Source organism: Diospyros lotus, chromosome 5, assembly GCF_014633365.1.
Source record: "Diospyros lotus cultivar Yz01 chromosome 5, ASM1463336v1, whole genome shotgun sequence".
In the NCBI taxonomy this organism is placed as follows: Eukaryota; Viridiplantae; Streptophyta; class Magnoliopsida; order Ericales; family Ebenaceae; genus Diospyros; species Diospyros lotus.
Genome location: NC_068342.1, coordinates 10,542,083 through 10,553,749, shown reverse-complemented (window position 1 = coordinate 10,553,749; position 11,667 = coordinate 10,542,083). Strand labels below are relative to the sequence as shown.

The window sequence follows — 11,667 nt, the reverse complement described above, 5'->3', positions numbered from 1 at the left end:
AAAATAATATATATGTCCTTTAATCTATTCTAAAAAATTTAATAATAGATTAAAAGCGTAGCTAGTAATTTAATTATTTTAAAAAAATATATTTTTTTATCTAAAATTTATTTAACACATTTTTATTAAAAATTTACACACCTTTACCTCTCAATTTTTTAATAAAAATATCTCTTCTAGGAACGTCCACAAACTACGAGGTGCGGGGCTCATCAATCACCAACCACCAGCGTCCACGTGTATTTATCTATTTATCAAACAAACAGAAACGCTAAACCCACACCCAAACCCCCCTGTAAACGACGATAGGGTTTTCTTTCCCAGACTCCGGAAGCAATGGCGTCTGCTCTCAATCTCATCACGCTTCCACAGCCTTTAACTTCTTCTTTCCCTCACTGGAGAACGCTAGGTTGGTTCTCTAAACCCTACAGGCTACAGCCCTTCTCTTATCTTAAATACTTTCTCTAGTTTACGCTTTTTCCCCAATTCTTTTCGCCTTATTGGGCTTCAACAGGTGGGCGTAAGAGTTCCTTGAGAGTCGCTGCAATTGCGAAGAAATTTGAGCCTACAAAGGTCGTCTTCTTTTTCTTTTTGGTCTTTTCTACGAGTTTCTCAGCAAAAAAACTCTTGTTGACGTGTTTGTTTAAAAAATTATGCGGGGTTTTGAATTTTGCAGGTTGTTCCGCAAGCTGATAGGGTCCTCATTCGTCTGGAGGACCTACCCGAGGTACCATTTCTTTTTTTCTTTTTTTTTGATTGACCGTTGCTTGTACCAGTTCGAGCTGCTGTTCTTTGTTTTCTCGTATCCAATGGTTTGTACTATATGTGGTTGTGAAAATGGCTGTGGCTTTCATTGAAATGATGGGAGAATGAAAAGTGGAAAGTTCTGTTTGTTTCTGTTTGTTTCGGCTGCCGAGTGTGTATCTTTGAATTGAGTATTTATTTCTGGGGACTTTGAACTAATTTATGCTGTTAGAAGCAAAATTTATGTACTTATTTTTTGTTGAATTAGAAATGGAGAATGTATACCTGTCAAAATGATTTTGTAGTTGTATAATTGATTGGAGAACTTTGTTGTAAGGTGCTATTTTCTTTTCCCTAGAGAAATCATACTCCCAAACATAGCATGATAAATTTTGGAGAACTGGGTGGTTGAACCTTGTGCTCTGTTCTTGTTTTTGAAAGTTTAATGCCCTTACAACAAAATTTTCATCTGGTCTATCCTCTGGGAAGACTGCTTGAGTATGACGGACCTCAGAATTCTCTTGGACCTCTATTAATTTTTTTAACGTCATACTCATTTTACAATTTAATTACCTCATAGATGTGTTCAAATTTGTCTCCACTTTGGGTAGTATTTTCAGTTTTTCTGAATAGTATGCTATATAGCTAAATAAGGAGGCTCATCCTTTATGCTCGAAAGGTAAATCTACAAGTGTGCTTGTGGATTGCACTTCAATAATAGAGACTGGGTTTGGCTTCTCAATTCTTTTTGCTAACTTCTGAATTATTATTAGTTACTGTAGCAATCTCTATCAGTAATTATGTTCATGCCAATAATTACTTGAGCCAAGCAAGCTTAAAAGAGGAGGTAAAATGGGCAATTGACCAGTTTAATACTTCAATATATGTTTAACACTGTTAAAGTCAAACATAAGGAAGGCCATTCTCAAAATATCATGATTGGCTGAAGAGTTTTAACACGGAATCTCACAATTGGTCTCATATGACTAATCCTGATGGTAGGTCACTGTTAATGATGATTTTCCCCCTTTTATGTGCCTTCTTTGATTCAATAAACCTCTACAATATATATTGCATCATAGCCTGCTAGTTGTAGGCAGAAAACAAGCAATTATTTTTAGAGTTCATAAAGCTCAAATCATGGTTGTCAAAATCTCGATTCAACTCTTACGATTTTACGTGTCAGGAACCTTTAAACAATTCAATGCCCATTTAAAATCTAAATTATAGTAGAATCAGACTGAATCTTGATTCAACTCGGTAAAATCGTTAGAATCCCGAGTTGGACAATGATTTTACTAATTTTAGCTTTCATGCACAGAAAGGTCTAGAGACAGAGACGAAATTTTTTCCATCTCTAGCCAACATAGTATTAATTCTCATTCGACGGATGCCCTTTGCCTTTGTGAACCCTTATCTCTCTCAAACACTTTCGTCACAGCCTTCGATCGTTCCCTCTTGTCGCATGGTTGTTGAATGCTTAGTGTCGCCGTCGATTCACAACTTCAATTGCTTGGTGTTGCTGTCGATTCACAAACACAAATTGCCAGTTGAGCCATTGTCGATTCACAAATATGAATTGATGTTTTCGTGCTCGCCTGCCCGGTGCTACCGTTTCCGTGGAACACAAATCAATTCACAGTTCCGATTGCTCGGTGCAGTCGTCGATTCAACTTAAATGGTTATACAACTTCGTTTGTTTCTTCTTTTGCAATTTCTTGGTCTGATTTGGTGATTCTTGTCTGCCACAACTTCATCTAATTCTTCTTCGTTTGCCTTCATTAATTTGATTATTGTTGGTTTCCTTAATTTAAAAGTGAATTATTGTTGGTTTCCTTAAAGAATTGAATGTTTGTTGGAGCTTTTATTTAAATTATTGCTTGCAATGTAGAAGTTTAGCAATGTGTGTTGTTTTTATTTATATTTGATTATGACTCATATGACTTATGAGAATTTACATTATATGAACTAATATTCAAAATTTTCATTATAGATGGATGAATGATTATAAATGGACTTAATATTTAGAAATTTCATATTATTTAGTATTTTTGAAATTAATAGATGAAGTTATTTTGAAATAGATAACATGTATTTCATTCATAATAAAGAATAAGGTTGAAATAATCATGTTATTAAGCAATATTAATTCATTTTTTTATAAAATTGTGCCATTATAAACTTATATTTACATAGATTAAATGGTATTTTTAATTGTCTCTAAAATCTTACGATTTTACGATCCAAGTTTATAGATCGATTTTATGGACCCTTATTCGATCTCACTTAAAATCTCGATTTTAACAATCTTGGCTCAAATAATAATTGTTTTTGAGGTTTGAATATTGATATTAATGATTGTAATACTGAAGTCATTTATGCAATGATAAGATCTATATTTTGGAGGTTGGCATCTTTTGAGATCAAATAGTTACTTTAAGTTGGTGGACATATTGTTAATAGTACTGAACTTAGGCTTCCATGGTAGAATGAGTATGGAAAGAGAGAGGGTATAATGGAGCTTCACCATATGATTCTTGAAAATTCAAACTTGGTAGATAACTGTACTTTCACTATGATTTTCTTATAGCCTATCCCATTTTGAGATGTTTTTATTCTCTTTCACAGAGTTGTCTGGGATGTTAGTGACAACGCCCTCGTGCAACTGAACAAGTTGTTAGATTTATTTCCTTTCATGTATTTAGACATGTATAGAATGTGTATATAGTCAATTGGTAATTAACTGGTGACTAGGGTAATTAGTCTCAATTAGTCTCCATAATTTAAGCTATAATTAGCTCCACAATTGGCTCCATGATTTAGGACTCATTCATTGTAATTAACCTATAAATAATAGAATTGAGACACTAATCTCTCGCATTTTCTCTCCCACTCACTCTCACATGGTATCAGAGCCTGTGTTGAGAAAACCCTAAAGTCCCCCGCTATGTCTCTATCTCTAGCGAAACTCAAACCTTAATCTTTCTTTCTACCCACAACTGACTAAGCCCGTTGGCACTTTTTTCAATGCCTTTTCTGAAAAACCAACCACACCATCACCCTGCACACTTTTGAACGGCCTACCCCCAGTGAAGACGCACCATCGCACACAATTTGCTTATACCTCCACGCGCCGATGCTTGTAGGCACGTCCATCATCATTTTACCTCTGGCCACTCTAGATTGGACCTCCAGCATTTTCAAACAAAAGATATGGGACAACTCAGATACTTCTTGGGTATTGATGTGGCACGATCGAGAGATGGTGTTTCTATATCACAGAGAAAGTATGCATTGGATATCTTGGAAGAAACTAGTCTTTTAGATTCCAAATCAGTCAACACTTCAATGGATCCTAATGTCAAACTCTTACCAAGTCAAGGGGAGCCATTGTCAGACCCTGGGAGATGTTGGAGACTAGTGGGAAAGCTGAATTACCTCATAGTAACGAGACCAGACATCTCTTTTGTTGTGAGTGTGGTCAGTCAATTTCTCAACTCCCCATGCGACTCTCACTGGGATGTTGTTCTCCGTATTTTGAAGTATATCAAGAGTGCACCAAGGAAATGATTACTCTATGAGGATAGGGGACACTCAGAGATTTGTTGCTATTCAAATGTTGACTAGGCAAGATCTCCTTCTAATTGGAGATCTACTTCAGGGCATTGTGTTTTGATTGGAGGCAATTTGATTTCTTGGAAAACAAAAAGCAGAATGTGGTAGCAAGGTTAAGTGCTGAAGCAGAGTATCAAGCCATGACTCATGCAACATGTAAGTTTATATGGCTCAGGCAACTCCTACAAGAACTAAAGTTGTGTGAAGTGTCACCTATGAAGCTTGTGTGTGATAATCAAGCTGCATTCCATATTGTCTCAAATCCAATATTTTATGAAAGAATTAAGCATATTGAGATTAATTGTCACTATATCAGAGAAAAACTAGCTGAAGGTGTTATTGTCACTGAGTTTATTAACTCTAATGATCAACTAGTAGATGCCTTCACAAAGTCACTCAGGGATCTTCGGATAAATTACATTTGTAACAAGTTTGGCGCATATGATATATATGCTCCAGTTTGAGAGGAAATGTTAGATTTATTTCCTTCCATGTATTTAGATATGTATAGAGTGTGTATATAGTCAACTGGTAATTAGTTGATAATTAGGGTAATTAATCTCAATTAGTCTCCATAATTTAGGCTATAATTAGCTCCGTGATTTAGGACTCATTCATCGTAATTAACCTATAAATAATAGAATTGAGAGACTAATTTCTCACGTTTTCTCTCCCACTCACTCTCACACAAGTAAATGAGAAAGATGTAATATATTGCATTTAGTTAATGGTTAAATTACATTGTATTTAGTTAATGGTTAAACACACTGTTTACACCAAATATATGTAAATTTGGAGGATTCAAAGAGTTCCCCCAATGCACAAGGTTTCCCCTTTATGAGGGTTGGGGAAGAGTTGTTTTCGTTATTTCATACACAATCTTAATTTAAACTTGGTTCTTTCTAGTTGCAATTCACAAATGAACAACCTTACCGTTACTACCAATTCTTGCCCTATGGAGAATTAACAATGATATTGTTCTTTCTAGGTAACTAGTGAGACGTTCATAATATGCTTATTTATTGACATTTCCTCTACTAAGAGAGAGAAGAAAAATATATATATATAGTTTCAAACTCTTGCTATCTTCCCTTTAATCTACACCACTTCTGGTACTGTATATTTTTGTTCTTTTATTTCTGACTTAAATTTCTCAAATATGAACACTTCAACATATGAGCAGATGAGGGCTAGTTCCCCTGCAATTTTGCTGTTAGCTGGTATTTGTTGTTTTTTCTGCTTTCTATTTTTTCTGTGGCTTGCTAATTTTTATTTTCTAGATGGACTGTAATTTTCATGAAAGAAAGATTTTTTATGCAGAAATCAGCTGGTGGAATATTGCTACCCAAATCAGCTGTTAAATTTGAACGCTACCTTATGGGGGAGGTGAGCAAATGCATAAAGCAGGGATAAATAAAACAGTTAAGTTATCCCTGTTTGGATTTGCTTGTGAATTATGATGTATGTTTTCTGTTTTTCAGATTCTATCTGTCGGTGCTGAGGTGGGGGAAGTTGAGGCTGGGAAGAAGGTAAGACTTAACAATTAAAATTGGTGATCTTCATCTCAATGGAATAATAAAGCAATATCTGAATTGATTTTTTTTTTTCATGCCATCAGACTCCTAAAGTCTAGGATAATGATTAAATACTTACTGCATAATTGGCCGTGAGACAATTTCTGCTTCATACCATCTCTTCAGGTTCTTCTCTGTTGTCTAATAGAAAGAATGCTTCTTTTGCAGGTTCTTTTCTCTGACATAAATGCTTATGAGGTAGGTTCTACTTCTATTAAATTAAATGGAAATTTCAGTTTGCGAGATTGTGTATCTACAGCATGTCAAGCCTCAATCTCACTAGGAGGGAAAGGATTGGTTACATGAATTGTAGCTCGTAAATCATTTCTATCCATGAACATATTTTCTATTTTTAGTAATTGCAGTTACAAATTAATAAAAAGAGAGATTAGTATAATATCTTTTTTTGGTATTACATTTAATCTTAAAACAATTTAACATCATAATTTATAGTACAGAAAATAATATGAACCTACAGATGACTAATAGTTTGTAAAACAATTAATGGTGATGTTATTTAGCAATATAATGTATATTGTGTAAACTAATGGTACAACAGGTGCCAACAAGGTTATTCCTGTTCCATAGATGAAATGTAAACTGAAGAAATTAAAAAGATAAGAAACTTATTACTAACTCATATAATTTAGTTAGTATATGCTGTGATGTGATGCAATGCGCATTGGCTGATGTGGGCACTTGCAGTGCTTGAATGTTGTTCGGTTGCGTTGGCTGCATAAAGCATACATACATACATATATATAAGAATACATACATACATACATACATATATATATATATGTATATGTCCATGCATGTAATTTTACAAAACTACATGAAAGACATACAAATTTACGTCGTCTCAAGTAATGGTAACCTAATTAATTGGCGTCATGTTTTTGTACTTGAATGGATGATACATGTGTATAACAATCTATATGTGTGTGCATGCATGCATGTACTTATTAGTCTGTCTCTATGTATTAGGTTTCAAGATTTTACAGATGATTTTGAGAGAAGTATGTGATTGTTTCACATGACATAAAGAAATTTTTGTACAAGATTGCTTTGTGCTCCACAACAACCCCCCCAAACAAACAAAAAATAATCCTGTTTTGGCCGAAGAGAAATGCATGAATGCCTAAGAAATAACCTTCTAAAGCAAGAGATAAAGAGGGCTCCTATAGTTACTAAACTACCTAGCACTGCGGAATTACTTAAGAGGAGAAAGCCTGCAGCTTAGCAAACGAATCATAGCTGTCTGCGTTCTATATCCTGATAATGTATCAAAGAGTGTGTAATGCTGAGATGATCTGAGTAATCTAATTCCTGTGTCAGTTGATTTAAAGTGAGGTTTCCTCGTGCCTTATACATGGGAACTAACCCCCTTTGACTTTTGAGTACTGAATGTCCGTTTACTGCATTTCCCATATGATGCAAGTTCACACATTCGTGGTTAAGCATGTGCTATATAGTCTTGTGACCATTGTGTGACATCATAGTTTGTTGTTGTTGCTGTTTGTTTTTGATTAATCACAGATTATTTGTTCGTGTTAATCAGGTGGATTTGGGGACGGAGACCAAACATTGCTTCTGTAAGGCTGGTGATCTACTGGCTGTGGTTGAGTAAAGGTTCCAAGTCTCTGGAGATTATCCAGCAGATGTGATTGTTTGTGAACCAGTCTAGTTTGCCAACTTGGTTGGAAGTGATATTGCTTCCAAGGTTCGTACTCATTTATTTGTGCAACAGTTAAAATTTTGATGATCACCGACGTTTTTCTGATGGCATAAATTGTTCTTTTTATATGCGCCTCCCCTTTTTTTGGCTTATTTTTGTTAGGTCCTTTGCTAATCCAGTTGGATATTTTATATCGTTGAGAATAAATTAATAATATAAAAAGATAAAGTTAGTTTTTTTTTTTTTTAAGTCTTTAAGAACTTAGGTTTTTAGATTAAATGGTAGGTAACAATTTAAAATGGTATGATAAAAGTTTTGAGTTAAAATTTTACTGTTAATTTAATATTTAAATTGTTGTATGTAATTAGAACAGTTATCTAGTGAGGTTTGGTATGTATTATGAGTAAAATAAAAATATGAAAATAAAATTAATTGCTTATATTTAATAATTTAACATTTTAGATTAAGTAATGGTTAATGATTCAACACGTGTTATTGATTTGTTACCTGCTGAGATGTTATGTATTAATATCATATATATATATATATATTTACAAAAAAAAATTGGACCAACTTTATAACCAATTGTGGCAAGCCAAGTAGCCAGTCTGAGTCCAGTATAATTTTAATGAATATAACAGAGTTGTGCATAAGCCATATAAAATGGGTGAGTTTTTTTGTGTGCTAGAAACATAAAAAAAAAGGTAAAATTTGAGCTTTTATTTAAAATATTGAACTGCGGCGCAATTTTTAAGTATTTAATTAGACTTTATGAAAAAATAATAACAAAAGAGAAGATTGAAAATGAAATAATTTTCTGAAATCCTCTCAAAATTCCAAAATTATGTTAGGTAGTATAACACGGTATCTTATAAAAAAAGGAGGAGAGTTACCAATAAAATTCTACATTTTAACAAGTTTATGAATTTTACATTAAATTTTATAATTGTAAACTTTCAATTATTTTATACAATACTATTGTTAAATCATCATATAATAATAAAAGAATAACACTTCATTAAGTTCTTCCAGCTCCATTCCCCTCTTTTAGTTCTTCCTGCTACAATGCATATTATAATTTAGGCTTCATCTCTAGATTAATAAAAAAAATGACTTTTAAGAGTATTAACTAAATTATGTTTATTATTTATTCTTGAATAAAATAATTTTATACATTTTTAATTCCTATCTTAACTAACGTTAATTGAGATGTTAACTTTGCATCATTACGTTACCACGTTACTTCTTAGCATTGCCACGTCACCACGACTTAATGTATTTTTTAGTTTCTGAACAAATAAAATAAATGACTTTAAAGATATCAACTAAATTGTGCTTATTATTCATCTCTGAATAAAATAATTTTATACACTTTTAATCACTGGACTAATAAAAAAATGGCTTTAAAGATATTAACTAAATTGTGCTTACTATTCATTTCTAGACAAAATAATTTTATACACTTTTAGTCTCTGGATTAATCAAAAAAATGGCTTTAAAGATCTCAATTAAATTGTGTTCACTATTCATCTCTAGACAAAATAATTTTATACACTTTTAGTCCCTATCTTAACTTACGTTAATTAAGACGTTAACTTTGTTTTGTCACGCTGTCACGTCACTCTTCGGCCTGTCATGTCACTATGGCTTAATGCATTTTTTAGTTCCTAGACTAATAAAAAAAATGACTTTAAAGATATCAACTAAATTGTGCTCGCTATTCATCTCTGGACAAAATAATTTTATACACTTTTAGTCCTTGGCTTAACTAGGGGTGTGCATTCGGTTATAATCGAACCTAATCGACGAAATTTAACTAACCGAATCGAACCAAGGCCTATAACTGAACCAAATGAACCAATACACTAACTGAAATAACCGAATTTGGATTTTCTATAACCGAACCGAAAGAACTATACAAAAACAAAACCTGCTGTCCAATGAAACCTGTTGCTATCTTCCTACAAAAAAATGAAACCATACAAAAAAAATGAACAATGAAACCTGCTACTGCTATCTTCCTACAAAAAAATTGCATAAAAACCATACAAAACAAAACCCGCTGGACATATCCTTACAGTAAAAAAAATGACATAAAAACTAATTCAAATCTTATAATATCTTTAATTATCAGTAAAAATTGAAACAATATCAAAACATTTCTATCATCACCTATTTGAGTATTAGGTTTAATAGTTGGTGTCTTTCGATTGTTGGTTATTTGGACATACTTACTGTTGCCATACGCTCAAAACAAGAAAAAATCCAAACAATAAATCCAAAACATAGACAAACAAGACAATAAACCCTAAACATAGACAATAAATCCAAAACACAGACTAATGGATCTAAATTCAAGAGCACAAAGCAAATCACAACAGTTGAAATAGATCATGGATATCAGCTCTAGAATTAATTAAATCCAAAACACAAACAAACAAGTGTTAAACCTGTTGTGCGAGAGAAGCACAAAGAAGGCACACAAACACAATCCCCAGAGAATATAAACTTTCGATAGAATTGAAAATTAAGGGACTCCCAACACAATGATGGCAAACATGTAGAAGATTCACAAAACAGAAAACATAAACAACCGAAAAATTAAATAACGCAAAGAGGCACAGATATTTACCGTGGTTCACCCAAAGTGGGCTACGTCCACGTTGAGCTCAAGCGAGAAGAGCTCACTGCACTATGAAGGTGAGGATTACACCGATTCACAACATCATACAAGGTTCTCTGTACATCACTAGCTTGCGAACAAAACAGACCCAATGACCACAAAACCAAGATCACATGTCAACCTAACAAGCTAGTGAATTAAGAGAATATACAGAGGGCAAAAATGGAGACGAAAATAATTACATAGAACCCTCACTCGGAGGGAACCCTCCCGAACCCTCGGCCAAGAGACAAAGCGCACAAAGAAACCCTAACCCTCTCTTTTTGCTCTCACCTTTTCGTTTGTCTGGTTCACATCCCGAGGAGCAAAATAAAAGCGACGATTGAAGGTTGAGATTGTTCCTCATAAAGTATGCACAGAGGGCTGAGATTCAATCGTGCATCACGATTGATTATTCCAACAGAATTGATCAGAGGCAGGGAAAACAATCGGGCAGGAGGATAATCGGACGCAATCAAGGAAAGGAAGGATGGTGCCACGCGTTACCATCCAGCAGGGCCAAGTGGCAGCCTGCGGTTGCTACACGAGGCTTACCCATTCACTTAAGAAGAACGGCACTGTTTGGTGCTTCACCTTTAACAATCTCCACCTTGAAGCATCAAACCATTTGGAGAACCCTCTTCCTATCAAAGTGCAGCATGCTACGATTCTCACCTTCACAGCTCTGGTTGACAGATCAACCTACTCCAACATGCAGCAAGTCCATGCAATGCTTGAACTTGGTTGCAGTTAGAGTTTTTTTCCCCATATCAGCTGGGTTATCTTCTGTAGGCACCTTCAAAATGCTCACAGTGCCATTAGCTATTAAATCTCTAACATAATGATACCTTACCTCAACATGCTTTGTTCGTTCATGATATACCGGGTTCTTGGAGAGGTGGATGGCACTTTGATTGTCTGAGAACACAGTCACTTTGTTTTGAAGCAAGTGGATCTCCTTTAATAGACCTTGAAGCCAAATAGCCTCCTTGAAGGCATCGGTCACAGCAACATATTCAGCCTCGGTGGTGGATAAAGCCACCAGAGGCTGAAGTTGGGATTTCCAACTGATACAATTTCCACCTAAGGTGAAAAAGTATGCAGTTGTTGACTTCCTTGAGTCCCTATCACCTGTAAAGTCAGAATCTACATATCCCACAAGATTAAGAGAATCAAATCTTCTTTTATAACACAAGCCAATGTCAATAGTTCCATTAATATATCTTAACATATATTTCAGTGCATCCCAATGTGTTTTCCCAGGATTTGACATGTATCTACTAAGCAAAGATATTGAATATGCAAGATCGAGTCTAGTACTAATCATTGAATACATAACAGTTCCGATTGCATTGGCATAGGGGATATCTTCCATTTTAACTAATTCTAAATTA

The 11,667-nt window shown here is 34.3% G+C and overlaps 1 protein-coding gene across 1 annotated transcript; it reads left to right on the top strand.

Moving 5' to 3' along the window:
• The first annotated feature begins 249 nt into the window (after positions 1–249).
• On the top strand, positions 250–7,737 carry LOC127800981 (10 kDa chaperonin 1, chloroplastic). Its single transcript, XM_052335701.1, has 7 exons — positions 250–409; positions 515–573; positions 677–727; positions 5,680–5,745; positions 5,841–5,888; positions 6,102–6,131; positions 7,495–7,737. Exons 1-7 carry the CDS (start codon positions 337–339, stop codon positions 7,561–7,563), a joined length of 396 nt encoding a protein of 131 aa, XP_052191661.1. The 5' UTR covers positions 250–336; the 3' UTR covers positions 7,564–7,737.
• The last annotated feature ends 3,930 nt before the right edge of the window (positions 7,738–11,667 follow it).

Coding starts and splice junctions, on each gene's coding strand:
- LOC127800981 (XM_052335701.1), top strand. CDS start 337: ATGGCGTCTGCTCTCAATCTCATCACGCTTCCACAGCCTTTAACTTCT. Junction 410..514: donor CCCTCACTGGAGAACGCTAG/GTTGGTTCTCTA, acceptor GGGCTTCAACAG/GTGGGCGTAAGAGTTCCTTG. Junction 6,132..7,494: donor CTGACATAAATGCTTATGAG/GTAGGTTCTACT, acceptor CGTGTTAATCAG/GTGGATTTGGGGACGGAGAC.